The 27,883-nt window shown below is 45.7% G+C and overlaps 2 protein-coding genes across 10 annotated transcripts; one reads left to right on the top strand and one right to left on the bottom strand.

The window, feature by feature from the left end:
- Positions 1-615: 615 nt before the first annotated feature.
- C11H9orf43 (chromosome 11 C9orf43 homolog) lies at positions 616-19,385 on the bottom strand. 5 transcript variants are annotated; one of them, XM_090023071.1, is made up of 12 exons: positions 19,252-19,385; positions 18,723-18,948; positions 16,073-16,250; positions 13,298-13,397; positions 12,736-12,869; positions 8,994-9,087; positions 8,333-8,457; positions 7,149-7,296; positions 5,109-5,205; positions 4,369-4,517; positions 2,546-2,666; positions 616-1,110 (listed from the first exon to the last, which is right to left on the bottom strand). In XM_090023071.1, exons 2-12 carry the CDS (start codon positions 18,889-18,891, stop codon positions 827-829), a joined length of 1,599 nt encoding a protein of 532 aa, XP_089879197.1. In that variant the 5' UTR covers positions 18,892-18,948; positions 19,252-19,385; the 3' UTR covers positions 616-826. The 5 variants fall into 5 exon arrangements, with proteins under 5 accessions (XP_089879197.1, XP_089879199.1, XP_089879198.1 ...); XM_090023073.1 differs by having other exon boundaries at positions 18,723-18,885; XM_090023072.1 differs by lacking the exon at positions 19,252-19,385 and having other exon boundaries at positions 18,723-19,060.
- POLE3 (DNA polymerase epsilon 3, accessory subunit) lies at positions 19,160-26,841 on the top strand. Of its 5 annotated transcripts, none has more exons than XM_090023079.1 (5): positions 19,160-19,297; positions 19,900-19,981; positions 20,652-20,737; positions 22,023-22,141; positions 22,971-26,837. In XM_090023079.1, the coding sequence occupies exons 2-5, from the start codon at positions 19,916-19,918 to the stop codon at positions 23,129-23,131; spliced, it is 432 nt and encodes a 143-aa protein (XP_089879205.1). In that variant the 5' UTR covers positions 19,160-19,297; positions 19,900-19,915; the 3' UTR covers positions 23,132-26,837. The 5 variants fall into 5 exon arrangements, with proteins under 5 accessions (XP_089879205.1, XP_089879207.1, XP_089879204.1 ...); XM_090023081.1 differs by lacking the exon at positions 19,160-19,297 and adding an exon at positions 19,372-19,394 and having other exon boundaries at positions 22,971-26,839; XM_090023078.1 differs by lacking the exon at positions 19,160-19,297 and adding an exon at positions 19,402-19,475 and having other exon boundaries at positions 22,971-26,836.
- The last annotated feature ends 1,042 nt before the right edge of the window (positions 26,842-27,883 follow it).

The following is a 27,883-nucleotide window of genomic DNA, read 5'->3' as shown; positions in this document are numbered from 1 at the left end:
CCTTGCTGTGACAGTGCTAAGCACAGGCCTCCCTGCAGTCCCTGCCTCATCAGCTTGGCCTCCCTGATGCCAAGGTACAAAATGCCCATGAAGTTCCTGGCATTCCCTGGGCAGGTCTGGTAGCCAGTGCCTGCCTCAGCAGCAGTTCTAGCTTGCTGGGCTGATAACAAGCCATAGGCCTCTGTGAGGTCATTAGCTCAGCACCTACAGCATAGAGGTCTGATGTCAAGGCAACACCAGGGTCACCATCCCAGCCCCTCTTGCTTGCTAGGGTGATACCAGAAGTCAGGTGTCTGTGATGTCAGAGACTCAGGCTTGCTGGGCTGATAGTTAGATGCCAACCACAGTGAAGCCATTGCATCAGCATTAATACTCATACAGCACAGCAGAAAGACGGTGCTTCTACAACCCAATACTGTGTAGTGCAATGGTACCAAGGCTGAGGCTCTGATCAAGTTACTGCTTCAACAGCCCTCATGAGCAGGACTGGAATGTTTGGGCTCTGCAATCAGCTAAATTAAAAAATCCTCCTGTTCCTCCCCCTAACAAATGTGCCCTCATCCACAGATTGGCTCCCCTTCCAGGGACTATGCACTGGACAAACACACAGGCAGGTCAGTGGAAAGCTTTAACTTTACTTATAATAAATAACAAAGCACTGAGCCTGTTGTGTACGTTCCAAGGCTTCTGGAGTCACGTCATTAACCCTCATTCTGAGTCTTTTCGCCTTAGCTGTAGATAGCAAAGTGTCTCAGGACAAGTCATACCACACAGTGTTTATAGTCAGGGTAGAAACAAGTTTCTTCAGCATTTGTCCAATGAAAGGTTAATCAGGAAGGTTGCCTTCATCACTGACCAGCCCTTGGATGCTGCCTCTGATACAGACAGGTGATTCTGCCCCAGAAGGCTCCTCATTGTCCTTAGATAGGAGAGGAGAAGGGGAAGGGGGTGGAGGATGAGGTGGCACAGCAGTTCCTCCTGCTTGCTCTCCGCCCTCTCCCTGATGAGAGCCCAGAGCCTGCGTCGCTTCCATCCTGATTGCTGGGTGATTGCAGTACATTTCATGCTGGCTTGCTTTTTCAGTTAGCAGATGCCCGTTTTTTCCAACACCTGAGCAGAGAATAAGAAGAGGGAACATAACATTGTTCTGCTGCTGACAGGGACAAATAAGAAATCACTTGAGGATAAAAGCTAGAGTAAAACACCCTGGGAAAAATCTTGCAGACTCCTATTCAGGCAAAACACCACTGAATTCAATGGGGGTTTTGTGTGAATCAGTACTTGTGAGTTAAGGTCCATGTCCTAGACCAGTCCATTATCCCATGATAATGCCTGTCAGCTTTTATACTGTGCCACTGTCTTTGTATCAGACCACTTTATACTGAAAGTAAAAGTCCCAATGTTGTCCCTCCTGTATCTAAGCCACCTACATTCAACCTTCTCTGTATTCAACAACTTTAATATTTGTGTTTCAAGTATTTTATTTTTAAAATGACACATTTCTATAAATAGCCAAATAACATTCAGTATCTTATAGGTCAAAATGAATTCACCTCTTGTGGGATTCCCCCAAGCTTTTCGAGTGCAGTCCTTATGCCCTCCACCTCCCTTCTGTACCTCTTTTGCTTGGTCTCATAAGTGATCTCTGAATTCAAGTGTCAGTGATCTCTGTGGTCCCATGAGAGAGGTTCAAGTTTTACTGCATTCTCTGGAATGTGCTTGCAAATATATGCAAGGTTTCAGCACATTTTAAGAACCTACATGGATTTCTGGTCTTCATTTGCCTCTGGAGCATCCAGCATTGGACATTTGTAGAAGCACATACCAGACTGGATACACCAACAGTTTGAGATGTTGAGGCAATGCATATTCCAGCTACAACTTTCTTCACTTCCAGCTAATCAGAGTGTGGCAGAGTAATGTCACACTGCCCTAGTGACTGGTATGACCAAGCACACTGGTTTTGAAGCACCTGCCATACACAGCTCCACTCTGGGTGCAGACAGAAGTGCAGCTCTCCGTCGTAACTCATAATGCTTTGCAGGAAGTGTTCTGAGGCACAACATCCCCCAGACCAAATAGAAGCTCTCTGGTGATTCCAGGGGGAAAGGGAATCCAGCTGCTGGCTGTGAGCTTGCAGCCTGTTTCCTCTAGCAATGGTCTCTCCTCTCTCCCAGAGGGGTGCTGTTTTCAGAATGGGAGTGAGGAAAGGGAACTCATTCTAAGGGTTCCCTAGCCAGAAACATTCTGAAAACAGCTCTGAGTCTTGGAGGCAGCACACACACAAGATACTGAAGCCACTTTGTTCTGAAACATTTTCATCTGAACCCTCATGCAATAAGGGTTCAGATTTTTGTGGGATTGGGTTCTTTTAAAGCACTTTACAGCTGTGCACTTCTGTTGGGTCATGGCTGCGGTGCACTTTCAGGGGCCAGACTGGGTGAAAATTGTCACCTGTCTGTGCCTTCTGTTGACATATAATGTGAATACATTGTCCTTACAGTAACCAGACACATTCCATGGCAGAGACATTAGCAACACTCACCCCCAAGGACTAGATTTGTGCTGCTCTTACACTGCACAGGTTTCACTGAAGATCTCCTCTTCCTAAGTCCCATAAGCTGTTCTTTGAGGCTTTTCACTTCATGGCACTCCCTCTCTGCAGACTAAAGAGGTTCACAAATACTATACACATCTTAGAAAGATAGAAGATAAAAGTGATATTCCTCTGGAGCCATTTCAGACTTTCTTTCAGCAAAAGAATACTTTCAGCTCTTCACTCACTTAACCCCTAGCCAGGTCAGCCAGAAGAAGCTTACAGGTTGAATTAATCAAAAAAAGAATGGGTTAGTTTCCATCTTCTCCCATTATATCCTTTGCCTTCCTTTTCTCACCGCAGTGTTGCACACAGTACCTCCCTCAAGCTTTCCTGCTCATCTAGGATAGCATAAACTAACTCCTCATAACTAGAAGTTTGTGTGTAGTAGGCCTTCAGTGAAAGAGTGCCAGACACCATCCAGCCAAGCTACTGTGCTAAACTTTTAACTACAGGCAAACAAGTGGAAAGTCAAATTTGCATCTCTAAAATAATGTAATTACAGAGCTTGCAAGAAAGCAAGGGCTGAGTCAAATGAAATCTCATTGGTCACCATTTGCCAATGGGGAAGTCTGGCTTGTTCTGTGCAGGGTATGGATATTATCAGGTCACAAAGAGAGCTGAGACTACTGGCTATCAGTGGGCCTATTTTTGGATATTTTGATTTCTGGGACTGAAGGAGGTTGAAGCAACAGGAAATTGCTCTGTCGACTTTGCTGCAAATGGGTTGTATTGACCCTTGAGGGTTCAGAGCTTTTCTAAACTGGCTGCAGAAGAGAAAAAAAAACATCCTCATACCAGTACCCTCTGCAGAGGGAAACAAGAGAATCTGCTTGGCAGTTAATCTTTGTCACCCTGACAATTAACCTGGTAGAGCAATAAAGATATGCCTAAGAACTCACAGAAAACAGAATATGAATGTACTCTAAAGATGCTAACCCAGACAGCATGAAAGTGAGGATCTAACAAAATGTTTGGAATGCTGATGGTTCTCTCTGGAAGCTGACAGATGTGCAGCTCCCCGGTCTAACTCATAGGGCTTTGCAGAAAGCACCATGAGTGAGACCAACCCTCCAGACCCAACAGACATTTGCCACTGGATCAGGAGGGTGGGTGATCAAGCTCCACTTTGGAGCCAATCCAGGGAGAGAGGCTACATGTTTGCAACATCCGTCCTCTAGCCCTGCCTCCCCTCTCCCAGCGCTCATGCCGTCTCAGGATTCGGGCAGGGCAGGTGAGGCAAGACAAGGCAGGGGAGGGAGGTCTATTCTGGGGTTTCCCCAGCCTGCTCTGCAGTATGGAGGCGGATGGATTGGAGCCCCCTACCTCATGGGGGCTCCAATTCACCCACCCCACCCCCCAGCACTGGCTGGGCAAATCAAACACTGAACTCACTCCCCTCCTTTGGAGTGCCTTCATCTGAACCCACATGTAACGAGGGTTCAATTGTTGCACAATCAAGCATTTTTTAAGTGCTTTGCAGCCGTGTGCTTCTTTCAGTACATAGCTGTAGAGTGCTTTCAGTAGCCAATTGTACAACAACCTGTCACATCTGTCAGTTCCCTTTGTAACAGCAGCACTTGAGTGCTGTGACAAAAGTGCACAAGTTGTAGCTCTGCAGCACACTCCCTACTTTCTGGTCAACAGAAAGCCTAAACTGATTCTGCTTTTTGGGCTGCTATAAAAGCTTTACTGTTAGTCATAGTGCTAGGATCCCATTCAGAGCAAGGGAGTCTGACCCCTCTAGCCTGATGCATCTGACTAGCACTTACTGTTTTGGGTGACAGTGTTTTGTTTGCAGAAGTCTCCTCTGTGTTTGCTGGTGAGTGGGAGTCCAGAGACTGGCATGGCAACTCACTTGATCCTTGGCGGTTAGGTTGCTGTTCCAGTTTAGGTAAAAGGGGCCATAAGACCATACAGTCTGCATTAAGGATACAGAACAGATAGGCTAGACTTTCTGTCAAATCATCCAAACAGCATATACTTTGGGACTCTCAGGTCAGGAAAATGCTCCACAATCCAGAGAGAAAACAACAAGGGCTTGTTACCAGGTAAAGAATGACCCTGACAGTGTCCACACTCCTCCAGTATAGGTGTCTTCCCTCCTGCTATCCCCGTGTGTGCTAGCCAACCCCAGGGAGAAAAGGAGGAACTGAAGGCATCCCTCTACACCCATGCTGCAGCAGTGTTATCAGTACACACATATGAGCACATTCTGTACCCCTTAGAAAGAGGCTGAAGTCACTCTTCAGGGATTCTGCTTAGTGCTCATGTGTACATTTTTAACTAAAAAAAACCCCAGGGAAATTCCAAGAGAAAAATATTATATTAAGAACATGTTAAAGCTAAGAGTTCTTATTGGTAGCTAAGAGGTAAAACATGTTATCATATAGTATCACTATCCCAAATGCCCACTCCCTACAGCAAAATGTATACTTTCAGGAAATCTAAACGTGGTAGTGTGGAAATGCAGACGTATTTAAAGGCATAACTGAAGCTTCCATTTTAGTACCTAGTCCAGTTTCATTCTCGAGTGGTTTTCTTAGATTTTCAAACTTTAGTTTGTTTCTCATTCTTTCCAAGACTTTGTGTTTCACCACTACTGGGTTCTAAACCAAAAACAAGAATATCACAGTTAAGTTGGTATCTTCAGATGGCATTTTTAATAATACATTCTGTATACACACCCCAAATGCAGCTCAGCTTATCTCACTGATATACCATGTGTTCTTCCCCATTCCCAACCTCCAAGAGGTAGCCATGTTAGTTAAAAGAGATGAGGTGGTTTTAATGAAGGGGGAACTCAGAGAGATCAGACAGGGAATGATGCTTGGCTTGGACCAACTCAGGTGAATGGATCTTCTGAGGAGCAGGGGAGTTGAATCAAGCCTCCAGATCATGTGTATTGATGAAGAAGAGGAAATGTGCAGTTAAGGGATCATGTGGGTCATCCACACGGAAGCTGAAGTCAGCAAGACTACGTGGGGGCAGGAAAAGAGAATACAAAGATATGAGTATGAGCTTGACCTCGTCTCACTTAGTTTTGGCAAATCCCCTAGGGTAGTGATTTTCAACCAAAGTAACCTGGCACCCTGGGGTGCCTTAAGATCCTTTCAAGGGTGCTTCAGGGTGCCAAACAATGTTAGCACCGTCAGATATAAAAACCATGGGCAGCTTGCAGACATTAAAAAAAACCAAACAAACACACTTTACCAGAAGAGGCAGTGCACTACTTCAATCCAGCTCTGCAGCATCTATATAGATTAGGTGCTGCAGTGGAGCTTTTTGGCACTTTTAGTTAAACTAATTTAATTAGCTGTTAAATCAAAGCACCTTTTCTGGGCATATGCTGAGCACGTCATGGAAGTGCACCAAGTTTAAAGTAAAGCATTGTTTTGGGGTTTTTTTTATGTCTGCAAGCAACCATAATTCACCAGATAAACTCAGAGATTTCAAACAGGAATCCACGGTGTTAAAAACCTTGTGACGTCCTGTGGGCTAAACTCTTTGCAACAGAAGAATTGCTCTATTATTTTTCTGCGCTTAAAAAAAAAAAAAAAAAATCAAAACAAAGCTGGCATTTTCCAAAGAATGTCCTGAGTCTAACAAGGATACCCTGAATCTAATGAGGAGGTGCTTTGACTCTAAAAGGGTTGAGAACCATTCGATTAAGCACTACTGTGACTGACTGGAAGACATTAAAGCAGTGATTCTCAACCAGGGTGCCTCAGCATCCACAGGTACTTTAAGATCCTTTCAAGGATGCCGTGAGATGCCACACAAAATTAGTACTGTTAGGTGTGCAGATATGATTCACATGATAAGCTGAGAGATTTCAAATAGGAATCCATAGTGTCAAAAGCATTCAGAACTGCTGTGGTCTCTCCAAGTTCTTTGCAACAGAAGAATAGGTCTTGCATTTTTCTGTAATCAAAAAACAAGTGAAAACTAAGAGCTGGTATTTTCGGGGGTGGGGGGGAACACAACCACAAGCCTATCATAGTACCTCAAGCCTAAAAAGGTTGGGGACCACTGGGGTAAAGAAACCCATGACTCCACTGCAAAAGGAAAATGTCCTGTACAGACCATGGACTCATGCTGCCTTGGAAGCACTTTCTTTTGCCTTTGTGAAAAACAGAACTATCAACAGATTTCCCCATTTGCAGAAAGTCTTCTGTGATAGATTGCTACAATGACAGCTCATGACTGGGGGGCAAATTGCCTCCTCAGGACACCAAGTCTGTCACCAAGTTCACACATACTGGACACATCTACACATGTATTAATGAGTCATAATTACCGTACATTAATTTTAGTACCCGCAATAACAGGTACTAACTCAATGCACAGTATCTGGCATTACTGTGCTGTAGCACTGGCACACACTTTTTTAGTGACACTAATGCACAGTAGACTAACTCTACTGTGCATTAGCACCTTAGCACAACTTTTGCCATGGCGCACTAATGCACAGTAGAATTAGTCTACTGCACATTTAGAATCTTGTGTAGACATACCCACTGGGTATCTTCTGCAAAAGCAAATGACTCACATGTTTCTCCTTAGCCTCAGGCTCTGTCCTGTTCATTGACAGCAGGGCGCTCCGATCTTGCAGCTGCACTACTGTAGCAGTCTGCAGGTGCCTGGGGACAGCATTCCCCTGTTTCATCTGAGGAGCTCTTGGTTTCCCTTCTGTAGAACTAAAGACAACACAAAGAGGAAGAATCAATATTGCCTCATTTCAAGAAATCAGGTGTCAAGGACAGGACAGATGCACCCAACTTTTCTCAAAGGGACAATACATCAGGACTCCAGTAAAGCCACAGAGTTGTAAACAACAAATGTCCCTTTAAAGAAGGTAAGGACTGACAAGCTCCTTCTGATGCAGCACTGAGACCTCCTCCACTCCTGCAAGCAGATTTAGGGTGTGTACACAAATGATCTATGCATGTTTTACAGTACTCTAATTTAGAGCACTTTTTCAAGCACTATAAAGTTATAACGCTCTTAAGCATGACAGAAGTGCAGTGTTTCATGGGGGAGGGGGGTGGTATCTATGCCTCCCTCTATTTTCCAAGCTAAGAGGCATGAGGCACGCCACAGCTTCTGTTGGCTTCTCCACTGATCAGAAATTTGACCAGTGTACAGAAGTTATTTCAAGAACTGTGGATTGCTGAACTGCTATAAAATACAGCGCTTCAAATTTAATACCTCATTTAACAAGGGTTAATTTAAAGCACTGGACCCATTTTTAAATGCCGTAAAGCTGTGCACTTCTGTTAAAGTCACAACAATAAATGCTTTAAAATGGCAGAAAACACAGCTTCTGTACACACCTTTACTATGTCCTTTCTCCTTCTTAGCTGGGTCTCTTCTAGACTGGAACCCAAGGGAAAACAAAGAGATCCTGGGGCTAGGCAGAGGTACAAGCCTGAAAAAGTGCCACTGTTTTGCTCCAACTACTCCTTACCCTTGAGCATTTCTGCCTTTCCAGGATCCTATTTTAGCAGAAGTCCCTGCAAACCTCCCCACGCATTTTCACATCTAACCAGCCCACAATGCCCAAAGGACAGAAGAAGAACTCTCTCTAGAACTTTTGACTCCCAGGTCCTGACTCCCAAAGTGAACAGGAGCCGCATCACCCGAGCACTTTGAAATAGACAACACACTAGCCCGTGTGGCACTCTGGTACAGAGAACAGACCAAAACAAGGGTTATTTAATTGAAAAGGCTTACCTTTCACCTCTGTATTTTGGGGTTGGCTTCATTTTTTTAGATGACCAGTTCATTATTTGGCAACTTTTGGGGTTCGGGAGATAAGGCTGATTTCCTGTAGGGGTTTCCCTGGACTTCTTTCTTTTCTGGAGAACAGAGCAGTTACAATGAAATACAAACTCAGGAGAAAAATGTTTCCTCAGGACCTTAAGCCTGGAATGCCCGAGCCCCTTACTGCCTTCTCTCTTCAGATAAATATTTCCAAGGGGAAATAATCAGAAAGATGGGCATCTCATCTTAAAGTAGAGAAGGAACAGTGGATTGGTGAGGGTTTCTCCTCCTCAGGCATTATTTTGCATCCTGCAGTATCCTGCACTTTAACCTTACACCCACCCATGTCTTGATTTCAGCTGGGGGGCGGATTCTGTTGCAATGCTGCTGCTTAGTCACCTCAGTGTTTTGCTGTGGAGCAACACAAAGCAATGCCTCTCTTACAGTGAGGGCCAAGCCTCCACAGCCCTTTATTTCCACATAGGGGAACTATGAGCTGTGAATAATATGTCCAATCAGAGGTAATTGTGTACCACTCCACAGTGGTCTTCTTTCCATCTCTAAGATGCTGTACAGCAATGGCTGGAAACAGATAGTCCAGAGGCATTATGCAAATACTGACAAAGCTTACAGTGTCAAAGCCTCTTCCTCTGCTTTGCACTTCTTTCAAGGAAAGATTTCCAGAGGGAAGATTTTTAACATACAGTCTTCTTAAAGGTTTTAGTCTAAACAGGGGAAAAAATCCACAGGAATTGAATTAATGGCAACCGTACACATACTCTGTGCATAACATTTTATGAAAAGTCTGAACTTTCGGTTACAGTGAAAAGTAATCCCAGTTTTTATCAAGTACCTTCACAGGAAACCAGTATTTGATTCCCAGTCCTTCAGCAGCAGTTCCAGGCTGCTACACATGGAGTACAAAACACTCAGGAGGTGGGGAATGAGAGCAATGCCTCACGCTTCAAAGGTCCCTGTCAGCTGGTAGGATACCAGTGATAAAGGAAATATGATGCAGAAGGGTGAGAGGAATCTGTGATTCTTGTGGCTTCAATAGTGACATATAAGATTTTCCCTCTCCCATCCTTGAGAAACACATTTTTGCTAGTTTTATTTTATTGTATCTGAAAGGGTTAACTGGCATCAGCCTAAGCATCAGAGACCTGCTTGATGAAGTAGTAGTAAAATTATAGGAAGGGGCCTGGGCTTGAACTGCAAACTCTTACTAAGTCAGCAAGAGGTCTGGGAATAAATACTATTTTGTATGATTCATCAAGGGCACCTACAGTGATCAGAACCTGAGTAAGTTCCACCCAAAGGAAATCTCAAGGAATGGAGAAAAAACAAGCTAAGGGGTCCAGCTCAGATTCCTTACCCATGCCCTGCATTTAAAGACGTAACAAGCATTCCCCAGCAGACCCAAAGTACTTCCGGTCCACTTCCAGGTTCACCACCGAGCACACGGGGCCCCCCCCCCAGCACTTCCGTTGGACACTCCATCTGCCCCAGCATCGCAGTGCTCACAAGCCATACTGGTACCTCGAGGTATGTAGAAAAAACATTTAAAGCTGTGCCTAAGTCTGAATTCTCTGATTCTCCAAATCAGCACTGAATCTTCAGATTTGGCCAAATCGAATGAGGGACACTGATCCAAATCAACTAATCAAATCACTGTCCCTGATTCAGGCCAAATCCAAATCCGAATCAAATAGGGCCCGCTTCGCAGACCCCTACTATGCATCCTTTCCTCCAGTCAATCCTGATTTATTTGCCATTCTGTTCAGAGCTGACATGCTGTCCTCTGTAACAAAAGGTTGACACAACACCCCTTAATCATTATGGCCCATCTGTTTCAGTTCCCCCTCTGCACCACAATTGAATTTCAGCCTAGAGTCTAAACCACAACAACCCTTTCTCTTAATTGCACCAATATGTAGATGACTCATCCATCTCATGCATGGGCTCAGACAACTATTTTGTAGCGTTTAAACCATTGAACATCCCATTGCACAAGTGTATCTCACCCAAATGTGGAGCTGGTCATAAGTCATTGGAATTTTAGCATGAACATGAATGTACAGTGAACACATTTATTAATGCACCAACCCTGCTTTAAGTTGGCTCTTGAAGACCAGGGGCCAAACTCTAGTATCACCTTCTTACACTAACAACGTCACTAACTTCCGTAACTGGGATCAGTGTAAACTGATCTATCAGCTAGAAAGCTTGGTTGAGATTTTCAAATGCCTTGACATTTAATGGTACTCAGTATCCAATACATTAGGTAGCAATAGAAACTGCAGTTCTTGTGCACTAGATTTCTACATCTGAGTATTGCAAGAGATTCTTTCCCAAAAAAATAACTGAGGAAAACGATCAAGGCCAAGAGTGTGAGAGAGTTTGGTACACACAAGAAATGAAGTAATTGAGGTGAACGTGCAAAACCAGACAGCAGGTTCAAATGCAGCATGCGGAACTTGGTGGCTTCTCTGCTGCTCTGATTCCCCATGTTCAAATATCCATAGGGACCTACTTAACATGTGGCAAGACAAAGCCATTTTCAAGGTTTTCTCCCAGCATGAGAAGCCTATTTCACAGGCATTTCACAGCAACCCTGCCCCTTGGCGCTGATTGGTGGAGTGGCCCCACCTCAGCACTGATTGGCAGAGAGGCCCTGGGGGAAGAGGTGGAGAGGAGGGACAAGGAGGCAACCAGCACCTTGACTCCTGGCTGTCCATTGTTCAGCCCCACACCTCAGTGCTGATTGGTGGAGAGGCCTCAGTGGGGAGAAGGGATAGCCATCATCTTGTCTGCTGCCCCCTTCACGTTACCCCACCAGCTGGTGCCTTCCCCTCCCAGGTGGATTGCAAGGCCCACCCAGGAGGCGAAGACTTAATAAAAACATTTTTATTACGTTTCTTTTTTCGCAGATTTCCCTGGATTTTGTGGTTTTTATTAAATCTGCGAAACCACGATTTAGGCAGGTTTCTAAATATCCCATCTGACTCAACATCGACTAGGATCAAATACTTAGTGTTAAACTGAGTAAATAACTGATCAAATAACAGTATTAAACACTGTTCTGTCCCATTTCAGACTAACATTTTCAGATTTACAGGTTCACAACCAAGACCGCAGTGAGCTACAAAACTATGTTTTCACTGGATTGCTACAGACAGCCACTAGCTATGGGTTTCAGGTTCAAATGACACATTTTGATCACCTGGGAAACAAGTATCCAAAAGCAGCTTCTGTACTATGAAAGGGAAATACCCAGCCATCCCACCTCTAATACAGTGGGATGTCCAGCAAAGCCCTGAGACTCAAAGCTCCACATTGGGCTAAGCAGAATGCCACTGAGGTCACAATGGTGCACAGTATTCAGGGGACTCCTGGATGCCAATTTGTGGAAATAGGTGCACTCATGTGACTTCAGCTACCTAGCCTTTCGTCACTCATAACCTTAGGAGAAAGGGTCTAGTGTACATTGTTGTAACACAGGCTCAGGCAGGAGCCCCATTACTAAGGTAGTCATGGGAGTGGGTGGCTATAGAGAGCACCTTGCACAGGTGAGGAGAATTACTCACCGGGGGAAGGTCAGGATAATTACCCCGCCACAGCTAAGCCCAGTGGTGAGTGAGCACACTTTGCCTTTGGGCACTAGGAGGAAGAAGGGAGGACTGCAAGAGAAGAAGAGAGACAGAGAAGCCCGATCCACAACCCAGAAAAGCCCAAAACAGCAGATCCTGGGATGCCATGGCTGGCTGGTAAGGAGGTGAGGTACTCACTCGAGACCCACAGTCAATATGGTTAACCCAGGGAAGAACTGGGGCTCTGGGAGATCATCATGCTGAGGAGAATCCCAAAGGAGAGGGCTTCAGGGCGGCACATGGGCAGCAAAAGCAGCATGGAGTCGTTCGCGCCATTGGACAGCTAAGAGCAGAGCTGGGTCTACTATTAGGCAAAGGGAGGTAGCCACGGAGGCAGCTCCTGGCTCGGGACCTGCAGAGGTGCAGGGAATGCTCCCTGCTAATGAGTTAATTAGCGGGAAAGACGCAGCCTGAACCAAATACCCTAACGCATCCGGGGCGCTCTCAGGCTTCCAGAGTTACCTTATCAGCTACATTGGTTTCCCTCGCTAATGAGGTAATTAAAGAGGTGAATGCAACTTTGTAACCTCCTGCTACGAATAAAATCAGCACTGTGTGGGTTCATCATCTGGGTAGTTTGTGGTGTTTCCTCATCCCTAAGGGTATCACTGAACTTTTTTTTTTTTTTCTTTCAATCAAAGTTGTGGCAGGGAAGTTCAAAGGGAGACTGAGATAGACCCAGCCACCCTCCCACACAGTTGTACTTATCACTATGAAACTTACTCTGTTTGTGTGTGTACAACAGGCCTCTGAGGTTTTCGATGTATATTTGGGATCCATTTGACAATCAAATTTCCACCATCGGGCCAACTGGCCTGAGTGGGAGCAGCTAGCTCACCAAGATCGATCACTTGAAGCTAAGATACAAACATGATACAGTTAACCACTTTCAAAGGTACAAGTCCTAAGGCACTCAGAATGCTGCAGGAGGGTCACTGCACTCCTGTAAGTGCCAAGCAGTGTTCCCTCTAAGCTGTGCAGTGTGTGCAGCTGCACAGGCACGCCTGGCAATGCAGCACGAGTGCGCCTGCATGGCTGCATACACCACACAGCTTAGAGGGAAGGCTAGTGCCAAGCAATGTGTTGCAGTTTTCTTTCAAGTGATGAGATACAGAAATGAACAGCTAATTATGTATGATCCTACAGAACTTCTCACAAGAGATTATATTATGCAGAGACCATCCTTCCACGGCAATTTCCCAGGAGCCCAAAGGCTAGCTCTGAGTTCTCAGGAGGAGACACTTGCATCTACTTGTGTCTCCCGCTTCCACTTTAAATCACTCACTTTTCCAACTCTGTTCGAGTAGGTGAGGTTCATCTGTCTGTGCAGGATCACATGTGACTCTGTTGCTGAGTTCAGTCCTGGGAAATGAAGTCTTTCTGAACTGAAATAGAAACGCAAGTCAGAATCATGAGGAGACCAACACAAACTACCAATATGAAAGAAAACTTTAAGTACTACAATATTGAGCTTTTTCTCTCTGAAGTATGATACAAGTGCTAAAGTGGAAAGCTCCTCATTGGCTATCTGTCCTAGTGCAGATGCCCTGCGCATCCTACTAAATCACATGGAAATCTCATTTGACCAGTAGACTTATAGGAAGATTCTGAATACTCTAAATAGTTAGAGTAGCTTACAATGATGTGGTCTCTGGGATATACTGAACTTTTGACTGATCTAAAATCTCTGGGTGGTTCAAATGGTCTAAAGTTTGAGGTTAAAATGCTGAATTTGTAGGCCTTTGTCACAGATGACCTAAGCTTAGGAGGTCTGAGCTAAGGAGCAGAGGGTTCCAGAGGGCATCCAGACCCTGGCAGACTCCCCTGGGAGTTGTTATTGTCTTTTCTTCTTGGATATTTATCTCTCTAAGGGGCAAACAGTTTAAAGAGAGAACACCATGAAAAATTAGGATTGCCATTGCACTACAAGTGAGAAGGTAACCATTTAAAAATGAGAGAGTGCCACCATCAGGGTGCCAACTCTAATTTAAAAAGGAATACCAAACAGGTTAGTAAACTATGTCTTTCTATAATTAAAAAAGAAGAAGAAATAAATTGACCAGGAGCACAAGAGAACAACAAAAACAGATGGGCAAGGATACATTTCTATGGTATTTTCTAAAATAAATCCCTAAAAATACTCTTAACAAATAACCAATGCTTGTAACCTATCCTGTAATACATGGGTGGCACAAGCAGCCTATATATAGCACATGGAAAACTGGGGAGGGTACAGGCAGCACAGGGGCTGATAAGGCAGTAAGCAGAGCAGCAGCTTGTTCAGGGAACAGAAAGCAGAGCAGCAAAGTGAACAGGGCAAAAGGATCAGACTGGCACTCCAGGGAGAGCGTGGGGCTAATTTTTGACATGCCCCTACTGCTGTAACTCATGCTTACATGCTGTGGCTCTGTGCCCTTCTGTTGGCTGGGCCCCATCCAGAACTGTGTGAGTTTTACTGGAAATGAGCTAACAGAGATGGGTCATTTGGCTCAAGAAGTAGAGGAGAGACATAATTAGCCACAATAGTCTGAATTCAAGTGAAAAGCAAGGTAGACTTGCACCTCAAAACAGATATATAGCATAAGCTTTCGTTAGCTGAACCTCACTTCATTAAATGCTGTAACGGCTCATGCTTTTCAGATCCAGATGTCTCAGATACGTGGCTATTATTAACAGCACATCCTCTGTTGTCACATTGCAAACTAAGGTGACGTATTCATCATTACCCTGATCAGTTTATGCCCATTTTTGCTCCCCCTGTTTACGTCAAACAGTAACTTGCTGCATAACATACCTACAACTAGTTATGGTGCAGTAGGTTATTGTTTCTTAGGATGGAAGGGGATAGAACTGATTCAAATGTATTTATCCTGAGACAAATTATGCACAGACTAAAACATTTATAGGTTCAAGGTCTACACATGCTTACTCTTGGTCACTAAACACAATTTTAGTTTATATATCAGATTAAACACAGGGGTTTGCATATCTCACCTGCAGACTCTTCCTCTCCTGTTGTTTTTTATTTCTTTCTATCTTGCCTACTTAAACTGTAACTGCTTCACAACAAGGACTATAGTTTTCATAACTATGAATAGTACCAGCCATGATGTGACCTGGTCCTGACTGGAATAATGAATATTTAATTATAATGATACAGCCTATTGTAAAAATAATCTATTTATTTATTTATTTTTATTACTTGCATTTCCTAGACCCTGATCTAACAAACATTTATGCATGTCCTTAACACTGAAATCAGTGAGAACACTTACTTGAGTCTTTACTGTGCCTGGCTCCCTGTGATCAGTGACCTGAGGAAGAATGTCTTGCACTCAAAAGCTTGTCTAACTTCATCCCAACTATATAGTTGATTCAATAAAAGATATCACCCTTAAAAAATCCTTGCCTCTCACACTGAGTGAAGTTAAGCATATGGGCAATTATTTGCAGAACTGGTGCTGTAAGTGCTAAAAGTTTGCTCTGCTCAGTGAAAAAGATGAAAATGATCCTGCACACTAGGATCAGGCCGTGGGGTCCCCTGCACCCTCACCTAGTCTCTGACTAGTCCAGGAGCAGGCCCCCTGCAAGGAGCAGGCCCGCACACACTGGGACTGGGCCCTAGGGTCCTGTGCTACCCCTGCCCAGCCTGGCACACTGAGATCAGGCCCCTGTGTCCCATAATTTGGCCCTGAGACCCTGTGCTATCCCAGCACACTGGATCAGGCCCTTGTATGCTAGAATCAGACCATGGAGCACCATGCCACCCCACATCATGCATAGCCATACTGTCCAGTCCATGGGGCTCCCTATAGATCCAGGAATTTGGCAAAAGGGGAACACCACTGGGGAGCCCTGCAGGCCAAATGAGAAGGCTCCCAGACCCAGAAGTGGAACCCCAGATGTATACCACAGAGCAACTGCTGCCTCTAAATGTATTTCTGTCACCTTCTTTCAGAAAAACAAGTGTGCCATAAATTTGCCATCAGCTCACTGCAAACATTTAATCCAGAGCATACCACCTGTATCAGCCATAGATGGGAACTTAACAGCAATTCACCTCACTAAACTATCTCGCTCAGATAAGTCATAGACTGAAGTTCCCTGAAGAGAATCATAGGAGAAAAAGGTCTCCAGTGCAGAGAAAGTGGTTGTTCTGTTGCGTGTAGAACATCTAGTCACATTTAGGGAAGAACAAATGCTTGGCAAGTTTATAATCTTCAGTGTTGGTAATTCATCTAAAAAGATAAAAGCAAATATACTGTCTACACTGAGGATGTGATCTTAATGAGCTTTATCATTATAGACTTTAACAATGTAATGTCCATTTTAGATACTATAGCTGGGCAGGCAATTATTTTGGGCAGAGGGCCACTTACCCAGTTTTAGCAAAATGTTGAGGGCCGCACGGGTAGTCCCACCCCTTGACAGGTGCCCCACCCCCTGGTCACCATCACGGGACCAGTGTCCCAGGACCAACACCGGTAGGGCCCAGAGCAGGACACAGGCTGGCGGGAGTCTGTGGAGCCAGGCTGGGCTGCAGCAGCAGGGAGCAGGGGGGAGCTGGCCCAGCTCCATAGAGCTCCTGATGGCCAGGACCCTGTACCCCTGATGCCCTACTCTGGGTCCTGCCAGGGCTGAGAGATGGCTTGCTTGTGGGGGATAAGTACCTTTATGAGGAAAAAATCCTGGGTCCTAAAGGATTCTTCAGTTTAGAAAAGAACAGCATAGCAGAAGTCAATGGCTGGAAGTTCAAGCCAAACAGACAAGGACTTAACGTTACAGCTACTGACCTTTTTTAGATGTCTTGTACATATTAATCCCACTCAAGGCACAATGCCCTGAGCACAGAAGAAACTAAGATCTTCTAACCAACAGCTGCATGAAAGGTATGTAGTCTATAGTGTAACAGGGCACCAGGGTATGCCTGTTCCTGAGAGGCACCTTGCAGGTGGTGAAGGGGGTTAATTAGGGACTCACCTGACCAGCAGCAGGCCATGCTTGAGCTATATAAGCCCTGGGCCTGACCCAGTGAGGTAGTTTAGTTTTAAGAGCCATGAAGTGAGAAGGTCTTAGCAACAGAGCTCCCAAATAGACTGAAAGGCAGCAACTCTGAAGTGCTGGGAACAAGGAAAGGTACCCAAGGCTAAGAGAGGCTTGTTATATGGGCAGATGGCCTTGGTTTTATGTTATAACCCAGAGAATGTTTGAGTGTCTGCAGATCCTTGTTATTAAGTTGAGTCAGTGGGTTAGCTTTAAGCCCTACAAGGGCAGGCTCAAGGCCTACTTAAAGTGCCAGTAACCCAGTAGTGGCTGAGAGTGGGGCCCAGCAGAAAGTGTAAAAGATTAGAAGGTGGGGATCAGAAGAGGGGAGTGTTGTCAGAGAATCCAGGAGCACAAAGCAGGGCTGAGAGCAAGACTGAAGAAGCTTTAAAGACACAGAGTGCCTGAGTGTGAAAACAGGAGGCTCAGAAGCCAGGGACTGGCTGAAAGTCAGATCAAAGGGTCCACAGGCCCAGAGAAGGGGTGAGAGTCAGACTAGAGGGCCCATGAGCCTGAGAGGGGCTGTGAACCGGACTAGGGGTCCACAAGCCTGGGGGGAAGGGGAGGCTGAGCTTGTGACCAGGGTTCAACAACCTAGAGAGAGGCTGCATGTGGGACCAGGGATTCTGAGGGCCCAAGAGGGGACTCAATGGGAGACCAAAGTCCAAGACCCCAGAAGTGGCTACATGCGGGACCTGAGGGTTCTGGAGCCCAGAGGTGGGCTGTGCAGGTGCCCAGAAGGCCAAGAGCCCAGAGAGAGGGGCTGAGAGCACTGTGGAGCATACAGAGGAGCTAAGTATCATGAACAGCAGGTGACATAATTGAAAATAACACCCATAAGGCATGGAGTGCGGTGCAGGGAAGGAGGGAGCCACGCAATGAGCCCTTAAGGCAGGGGGGCAAAATGCAGCCATTCTATCTGGCCTGTGGGGCCCCTAAAAAATGTAGAAAATTAATATTTATCTGCTCCTGGCTGCCTGCCATGTGGCCCCCGATGGCATGCCAAAACTCAGTAAGCAGCCCTCTGCCCAAAATAACAGCCCACCTCTGCCTTAAGGCTACAAGTGCCCTGCAGAGACAAGGGCAGGCTGAGAGGGCCTATTTAGCTTGAGGGCAGAGCTATGACTAGGGGACCCAGTGGTGGTTTGGATGGATTCAGGCTCACTCTAAAGCCCACTGGCACCCTTACATTCTCTCTCAGATTAGAACAAGGTGCAGTGGGGAAGTGATAGAGCGGGGGGTGGGGAGGGGCTACATTACAGCCTGAACCAGGCAGGGGCTGCATGGCCATCACAGCTGCCCCTGTGGCTGGGACCTGCCATACACCAGATTCAGATGCATACATAATCATGAAGGATCACAATTACAGTAAGAAAGTAAGTAACTGTCCCTTCTTCTCCAACTGCTTTTCCCCATGGGTCCCCTGTAGCCATGTAATCCACACCACAGGACTCCCCTGGGTCCAAAATCTGAAAGCAGGGGCGCAGTGGCAGCATTAGTTTGAGCACTACTGGGTTAGACAACACAATGGTCATTTTCTGCTTTTAAAGGTATGACTATGAAAGGAGTTTAACCCGATCTGCTAACTCCCGGGAAACTTTTACCAGGATTCACTAACACAAGGAACGTGTTTGTCCTGCCAGTGGTGCCGCTGCCTCGGGCTTTACCTTCGCTTTCCACAGACGCTCTGCAGAGTGGGTCTGAGTCCCTGGCGCGAATGCGAGGTCGTCCCTGCTCCACCCTGCGGAGGGTGTCCCAGCACTGCGGGTGCGGACAAACAGCCATGTCGCAGATGGTCTCATCCCACTGGTCCACGTCGGCCGTCACCATCTTCATGGTCACTCAGGCAATGGGAGACAGCAGTGACCTGGCAGCACGTGGCTACAGGACTCCCTGCCCACAGGAGACAGTGCCCATGGGGCAGGGGGAGGAGGGCATCATCCTGCAGCACCCAGACCCTAGGGACCTGCCGAACTCCATCAACCTCATATGGAGGAACCCGCCCCCCACCCCAGACCGCAGCTCCGCCCACTGCCCTCAAGCCCCGCCCACCCCATCCTCACAAAGTGGAGCCTCCCCACCCAGCCCCGCCCACTACCCTCAAGCCCTGCCCACCTCCGCCCCTCGCTGGCTAACGACGACCATCGCTGCCCGCCCCTGGGTCCCCACAGTTGGCCGCGGGGCCCCCGCTCTCACCTCCCCGCGGGGCCGCTGCAACCAGGCCCAGGCCGCGCCCGCGCGGGTAACCAAGCAACCACCCACGCGCGGGAGGAGGGGCAGTCGCGGTGCACGGTGGGAAAGGAGAGGCCGACTACGCCGGCAGGCGGGCGGGCGGCGCGGTGCGTGCTGGGAGGGGTTGTGGGTTAGGGGTCAGGGGTCAGGGCTGGCGCGCGGTTCGGTTGGACGGGCCTCTGCGCGCGGTGAGTGGGTGTCGCCTTCTCTGGACTCGAGGCCCCCTCGGAAAACGCCGCCTCTTCCCCTTCCCTCGGCTTTCACCTTCCGGGAAACGCTAGAGCCACCGTCTCGTTGCAACAGGCCGGAGGCGCGGGTGCCTGCCTGATGCCTCAGGGTTTACCCTGCGAGTGGTGCGGGCGCGTCTAACCGCGTGGCCCCCGTGGCACCCTTGTCAGGATCTCGAGGCACCACGGGGGGTTGTGGTAGGAAATCCCTGCTGTAGACGCTTTGCAAAGTAGGACTTGCTAGATCTGCTGCGTGGATGAGACGAGCGTTGAATAGGAGAGGCAAGGATGTCTTAGGGTGATATCTGTCGCGGGACCAAGTGTTTTATAAGCAGAGCTGCATGGGAGAGCAAAGCATCTGGTGATTTCATAACGCTTGTTTTAGTTTCAGAAGTCCCAAGATGGCAGAAAGACCAGAGGACTTGAATTTACCCAATGCTGTCATCACTCGGATTATTAAAGAAGCAGTAAGTACCATCAGGATTGAGACGCTTGATAAATGGATGCTGCACGTTTGGGACTACCCCTCGACGGCTGAAATGTGACAGCTGTTAAATTGACTACTGTTGGAAGAAGAGGTTAAATTCTTGGTCTTTCTGATTATACATTTGAGAAGTTAGAGTAACTGACTGCTTTTGGACTCAGTGGTTTGGTGTGTCCAGAATAGACACTGGCTTTTAGCCTTGCTGGTGACTTCTCCCCTTGCAGTCTTTACATGGCTTGGCTGAACTGGTGGCTGTACAGCAGCGGTCACCAACCAGTGGGTCTCGATCCACCAGTAGATTTTGGAGCCTCTTGAAGTTGATTGGCTGGGGAGTGCCCGTCTGCATGCACGTGCACGCCCTAGCCCAGCGGGTCAGTCTCAGGGGTAGGGAAGGGGTGGGGGTTTATCGAGGCCCCCGCAGCGAGGGATAGTGCCACAGAAGCAGGAGCAGGGGTAAGTTGAGTGGGGCCCTGGCTATGTGGGACTTACCTGCTGGGGAGGCATGCCCCCAAATAATTTTTTCTCCCTCAGTCTCACCCTGCTGTACCAGTTTTTTCAGGCAGAAATTATGCAAAGCTTGAATCATTCCTTGCAGCTTCCTGACCTGTATGAACTGCATTGCCTCTGATAAAATGACGCTGCTTTCTTTTCAGCTTCCTGATGGAGTAAATATTTCCAAAGAAGCTCGAAGTGCAATATCTCGAGCTGCAAGTGTGTTTGTGCTGTATGCAACATCATGGTAAGCATCTCTTGGATCAGATCAACAACAACTAGTTGATCTGCAGCTAGCCCACTTTGGGGAGCAGAATTTTCACTACTCATGAAATACCCATTGGTAATAAATATATATGAGGGTTGCTAAAGCTTTGTGCAGTCTTAACCTGTAATGTAATTTTGTGATTCATTATAGTTTCTTGATTAAGCACCATGGTGCCAATGATGATTTATTTGCCCCTCTGGGAGAATACTTTGCCTCTGTACCAGTGGACAATATTTGCTGCTGTAAAATGCTTTCTGTGGTATTTAATCATGAGGCATGGACTATTAGTGGTGAATTACAGTAAACTTGCCAGTGATCATCTTTAACCATCAGACATAACAGTTGATTTACCTGATAGTTTAAGTTTGCTTTAGTAGCTATAACAGTGGTGATATTGATCATAAAAGTATCCAGCCTTTTTTTTCCTTTAATCAAACATCTGTTTAATGAAGGGGTGCCTTTTAGTTTTGTTATGTGATTCCATCATAGTCTTTTGACTTGCTTTCTGAATGTTGTTCTAAACAGACTAGGAAGTTACTGGGTGTGTCATGTAGTGTTTATTTGATTACTTAGGACCCCTCTCCATGTGCAGGTAAAGGTGCCTTGTGATCTAAGTACACATGCATGGCAGGAGACATGTTTATGGAATTGTGCAATATATCACGCTGTACCTTACTGTGATGCCTTACCTTGGTGCAGAGAGAGCCCAGTCTTGGGCTCCCCTTATATCAGCAAGAAGCCAGCTCCTGCAGCTGGGAGCCCCCTCAACAGAGGAGGCTCCCAGCCATAAGGACCATGTGCAGCTGAGTCCCACAGCTGACAGTTTTGCCTTCTCGTACATCTATGCTCTTTGATTAAATCTAAAGTTATTAACATTCAAATGTCTCTAAAAGGCAAATTTTTAAAAAGTGCACCTGCCTTGAAACTTGCCATTTCTTTCAGTTTTACAGTTATACCAACAAATAATTTTCCCTGTTATACTTCTATGAAACACCCACAACAACAGAAAAATGTAACTAAACAAAAACTGGCTACAAACAGAAATGCAGAGTGTAAACACAAAGGGGGGGTTGGTTGGTTGTTTATTTTGGTTGGTTGTTCATTTGTTTTTAATCTGTTATAGTTAATTTCCTGGTCAATTATAAGCATCACTTATAACTGGTGACAAAAATTATTACCCTCTGAAATGTTTTGAGTTGACCGTGATGCTTAAAACTACTGGTAACTGGAGTCAATTTCTGCTGTTTGATCTCTGTTCAATTAGTGCAAATAACTTTGCAATGAAAGGAAAGAGAAAAACACTGAATGCTGGAGACGTTCTCTCAGCCATGGAGGAAATGGAGTTTCAGCGATTTGTAGCCCCTTTAAAAGAATCACTGGAAGGTAACATTCTCTAAATTCACATTGTGTAAGGACTAGCAGTATAAGCTTCTATTTATTTCGAAGGTTGGTTGCCCTATATTGTTCCCTGTGCCATGTCTCTCATCTCTGCCCCACAGCCTGTGTTGAAGTTTGCATGGGGACAGATAATGTGGTTCATTAGCACTGGTGTGATGTAATTTTATAACTGTTGTTGGCTGAGGAGGCACTTCTGTGGCTCATCTAACCTTCCCCCATCACTTTTGTCTAGGTAGTCTTTTGTGCTTCCTGCTACATGTAAGCTTCAGTATCTTCATAAACTTTCTGCTGACCTGCACATCCTTTAGAGTCTTCCGGCACAGCTAAAATAAGAGGGTGGGTTACTGCAACTGGGAGCTTCACTGCTCCAATTGATGTCAGCCAGAAGAACCTGGAGACCTGCTAAATCATGAGAATCACTATTGATAGTGCTCCTTCTCAACTGGGTTGCTATGAGATCCCTTTTTAAGAGTGCTGCAAGAGGCTGTACAATATTAGTACTGTTAGGTGTGCAAACATCTACATGTGATTTACAGAATAAACCTAGAGATTTCAATTAGAAATCCATAGTGTCAAACATTCTGACCTGCTACGGCCTTGTGACTTATTGAGTCTGTTGCAACAGAAGATCTGCTCTGTTAGCTTTCACTCATTTTTTTTTGACTGGAAAAATAAGTGCTGACACATTCTGAGGGGGCCCTTGAGTCTATAAGGGTTGAGAACCACTGCACTAGGTCACTGAATTGTTCCTACTGTGTCCATCAACATGCATACAGCCAGCTGTCTTTATTTTTGTTTGTTTCTGCTTTGCTAGTTTACAGGCGAGAGCAAAAAGGAAAGAAAGAAGCAAGAAAAGACAAAGACAAGAAGGCAGACTCTGAGGAACAAGACAAAAGCCGAGAGGAGGAGAATGATGATGATGATGAACGAATGGAGGAAGAGGAACAGAATGAAGAGGAAGAGGTGGATAACTGAGCCTGCTGGAGAGACGTGCCCTGGGGCTGGACTCTTGGCATAGGGACATAAATGTTGTAAATCAGCTTTGTGCCCCTCTTTTTTTGGGTAAAGCTCCACAGTGTTCCTGGGGCTTATTCACTCCTTGCTTTAACTTTCATGCAAGAGGGGAACTGATGAGACTTCCACAGCTTTTGCAGTGAAAGAAAACCTCTTGCTGGTGGCACAGGGATCTTGGCATTGTCTCCTTACTTCTGAACAGCCACTGATGTAAGTGACTGTGGGCTTTGTGCTGGGTTTTATTCCAAAATGCAGCATTCAAGATTCCCACTGAGGAAGCTGGGCAGAAGAACCTACGTGAAAATGCTGAATAAGCCTATTTTACTAACTGGGTCCAAGTCTGAATTTGATAGGCCTTAGGTTGGGTTTACATTTTACATAATATTGATGCCTTAATGGTTTAAAGGCAGAACACAAAACGTTTTTGTATATGGGAAGAAGAGGTTCTTAGCTGCATCCTTTTATTTTCTTTAATTCTGGCTGTGCCTTCTCTTTCCAAATGTGACCATGACACCCTTATTTGGTTGCAACCTTGACAGTGGTCTGCAATAAGGCCATACAGCAACCAGTTCTCTACAGGACTGACTCTTCTTGCCTAGGATCAGTCGCATTCAAAGAGTTTTACTGTGCTTCTGCAATGTAATTTAATACCCAAAGTATTTGTTTTTGGTTTGGGGGTTTATTTGTTTCAAATGCTGTGAGGCCAACAGGGTTTTTATATTAAAAAAAGAAATCTGAAACAATTAACAACTAAGAAATCTTGACTGTGTCCCAAGTGTGAGGTTGGGAAGGATTAAGGTCAAGTTCTGTACATTTTCTTTGGGCTAGCATATGTTTCCTAATCAATCACATGGTGGCATCGCTCTCTTTATATGCCAAGTTGCAGAAAGGATATGACAGCAGGGTATCCTTTATCCGTTCAGACTTCTCATGTTCTTAGGATAGAATTTTCTAATGGATATAGTTTACCTTTAGGCAGTGCAACTCCCCGGTATCCTTTTTTACACAAATTTTCCAAAACTGATTTAAAAAAAAATCATTCTACCTCCTGTCTTGGTAAGCCCTAGAAATATAGTAGAGAGAAGCATTTGCCTTCCATAGGGGGCAAAAGGTGCAACTTTCAAAATACAGGAGACACTCGCCATTCACAGGGGATACCATTTGCGGGAATCACAAGAATATGAAATCTGCAAATAAGGCACTGCGTTCATGAATGCTGTCTGCATTCATGAACGCAGTGCCCCTGGGGGGTAGGGCACAGCTGCTCTGGCAGTAGTGGCAGGAGTGCAGAGCTCCCGAAGGGCTCCTATTAGTATATTTGAGATGTGGGTTTGGCATTCATGAATATTTGAAGCCGTGAATGCCTAACCCATGAATACCAAGGGTTTCCTGTACCAGCTCAGCTAAGATGGATTAGCTGATGCAATGGTTAAAGAAAACACTGCCACATTCAGTATTTTTTTCTCTTCTGTAGTAATTTGCTCTTTGAGCACTTGAGCTTCTGTCCTGAATACCTCCCCCTTCCATATTCATGCGGATAGTACCTCCTCATAGGAATTCATTCTTGAATACAGCCCTTCTGTGCAGTCTTTACACGAAGAACAAAGTCAAATAATTCTAAACAAACTCTTTGACCTAAATTTAAAATCTGTCAAAATGTCCCAAACTTTATTTTATCACAGCTTTAAAGTATTGAAGATTTCCCAGTTCTGCTTATTCAGGCTAAACTGAGAGCATTTGTGAGAAATGGCACCTTATCGTTAGATACTGTATCTGAAGCAGAAGTTCAGCTGCCGCTGCACTGTTATGACATAACATCTTACAGCATCCAGGCATTGAAAATAGTGGAAAACTAGCAGAGCTGTTGTGTGTACAGCTTCTGCAGGACTGCAAACAATGATAGCTGAAATTATTTGAAAGGAATGATTCTTCCTAAGGGGTCTAGTTAAAACAGAGCTGCATGGAAGATCTGTTGATACCTCTTGCAGTATGTACCTGAGGTGCATCTCTTCCTGGAGGGGAACACTATTTTATTTAAATAAAAGCCAGGTTCTGTACGAATACAGTGGGGGGGGGGTTGTTTGTTTTTGTTTTTTAAAGCTTTGGTTCCTCCAACCAGTAAAACAATGAACTATTTTGTGTTCTATAACTATGTTTCCCCTTGCTTAGCCAAAGATGACACTAAGCCTAGTATATAATTGTTAAAGGATTAGATATAGGAGTTACAGTGCTTGAGGTTTCTTAACTGGGGATTTGATCAGCCTTCTGTTGTGATTGAATTGCAGCAGGAATGTAGGAGAGGAGGAAGGGAAGCAGTGAGCCTGAGAATTAACTTTGTCATTATTTTTCAAAGCATGTAGCAATGCGAGTCTAGCAGTTGAGTCCGTGTAGTGAAGACTGGGAGGCATCTTGCATCCCACAGGTGGAAGAGTTGCTGCAGCTGTCATCTGGGGAATCAACAGTCAAGCAACAAAGGGTTGGGAATCTGTTTAATGAAAATGAGCATACATTTCTCTCAGCTGAGAAGCAAGTATACACCCCACTGTGGCATAGCTTCTGATTGACATCCTTCATCTCAAAGCCTGAGCCTGACTAGAACTAAACAGAATTTAGACTCTAGTTAACCTTCACTTCACTGCCTCATCTCCCACCTCAAAAGTAGAAGGGTTATTTTGTGCATTGGATGATGTATGCCTGTTTCTCTACCAGCCTCTTACTCACACTCCTTCCTCAGCCTCCCAGCATTTTTTATGTTGTTTCCTTCCTTGGGGTGCTGCCTACCTGAGCCTAGGCTTATACAGATCAACAATCTAGAAATGCTGGCAACTTATGCTATATAGCATAAGTTCTAAGTAAGTCAGTAATCTGAGTGACAAGCTAGCCCTGGCAGTGTTTCTGGAGATACAGCTGCCCTCCTAACTGAGACATGCTGTCATCAAAATGCCACAATCCCCTTATTGACAGGAGAGGAATTTCTGCAGTTGGGGTGGGCTCTTCATTACTTTTAGTGCGGGTAACTTGGCTCATTTAAACATGAGGAGCACAGAGCAAATGGAGAGGAAATGGAAATTAATTGAGCATTAGAATTTTTGACCAAATTCACCCTGGGTGTGACTTCACTGAGTTAATCGAAGTATGGTGGGAATGGGCTTGGCCCAGATTCCCATTAAGGAGCAAAGCTCTGAAACATGCTGTAAAGCTATGAAGATTTAAGAGGATAATGTCCTGATCCAGTTTGATTCCCGCAAAAGGTGTTAGGGAGGGATCTGAAGCTGGGATGTGACTATCACCTGTTTCTAGGGGGTGAATTGAGAAATGGGAAACATGACTTGCCTGTTCCTGAAGCATGCCACAGCCTGTGCCATGAGCTAGTGTGATGTGGAGCTGGCTGGGTAAAACAAGCCATTTCCTTTGGATTGCCTTTATGCTGAGATGAATCAGAGGCTGTGTGGGAGTCTCACATAACTGAACTACCTGTCTGTGGTGTCTGAAATACACATCTGTCCCTTGTGTCATTTCATACAAAACCTATCCTCTGTGATTTAAGAAGGTTGCCATACAGTTGTATGCTCTGCAGTTTGTAATTAAAAGCCAATTATTATTGTGCACCCCAGCATTTTAGCACAGTTGCCATGCGTTACAATGTCATTAGACTAGGTGAATCTTGTTTTCCTTCAAGTTTTTCCTTCCTGAAGGAGTTTTTTGATGAAAAATCCCAACCTGCCCCTTTCTTACACTGCATAAGTTAGGTTTGGCTTTTGGCGCAGATCAAGTGCAGCATTTATAATGGAGCCCATTACCTGGATTATCGGGCCCTATTGCTTACTTTTGCAATGGGACAGCCTTACTCTTTTACTTAGTCCTGTGATCCAAACACATTCCTCACTTGAATTGTCTAAGGATAGTTTGAGGGTAAGAGACCTTCTTACATTTAACATGGGAGGAGAAAGAGCTAAGTTTCCCAACTGCTAAAGCACAAAAATAAACCAGAAGCACACAGATACAAGGAAACCTCCCCCCTCTCCCTTGTACCTCTGTAGTCCTTGGCATTATGAAGCTCTGATCCCAAGTGAGGCACCCGTGGACTACCTTAGGAAAATCTCCAGTGACGCAGCAATGCTGTGAGCTTTCCCAATAAGCCTCACTCTACATTTCTAACCAGGGGTGCACAGATCTCAGCCTCAACCTCACATACAAAGTCCACATCAATCCAAACTAGATCCTAGCCATGGCTGCAGCGCCAAGCACCCACCTCTCACCCAGAGCAGAGAGGCCAGTCCCAACTCAGGAAAAGCTGTGGGCATGAGACCCTCCATTCCCCCCATCCCCTCCCACTTATGTTTTTAGGGTCTCTGGACAGCAGCTGTGACACTCCAGCAGCAAGGCAGCAGAGACACGGCTCAGCCATGGATGGGTGTCTAACGAGCAGCGCAACCAGGATGGCATCAGGAGCAATAACACACCTGTCCTGTTGCAACACCAGGAGTCTGCCAGCCCCAGGGTGCTAAGCAGCCTGACAGCCCTCAGCTGTGGTGCTGCCTCCTTCACCCTAACACGGACCGCCAGGGACACTGGGGGAGCCCCATGCAGACTGCAGGAATTCGGGTCAGGGCATCAGCTTCTCCACTGCCTCAGGTGCAACATAGATGTGCCACATCCAGGCTCCATGTGGCCGGTGACAGCAGTGACCTCTGAGAGGGCTCGGCCCTGGGC

Source organism: Crocodylus siamensis, chromosome 11, assembly GCF_052110815.1.
Source record: "Crocodylus siamensis isolate JL-2025a chromosome 11, ASM5211081v1, whole genome shotgun sequence".
NCBI classification, from domain to species: Eukaryota; Metazoa; Chordata; order Crocodylia; family Crocodylidae; genus Crocodylus; species Crocodylus siamensis.
Note: the sequence above shows the minus strand (reverse complement) of the source record. Positions and strands in the feature narration are given on the sequence as shown.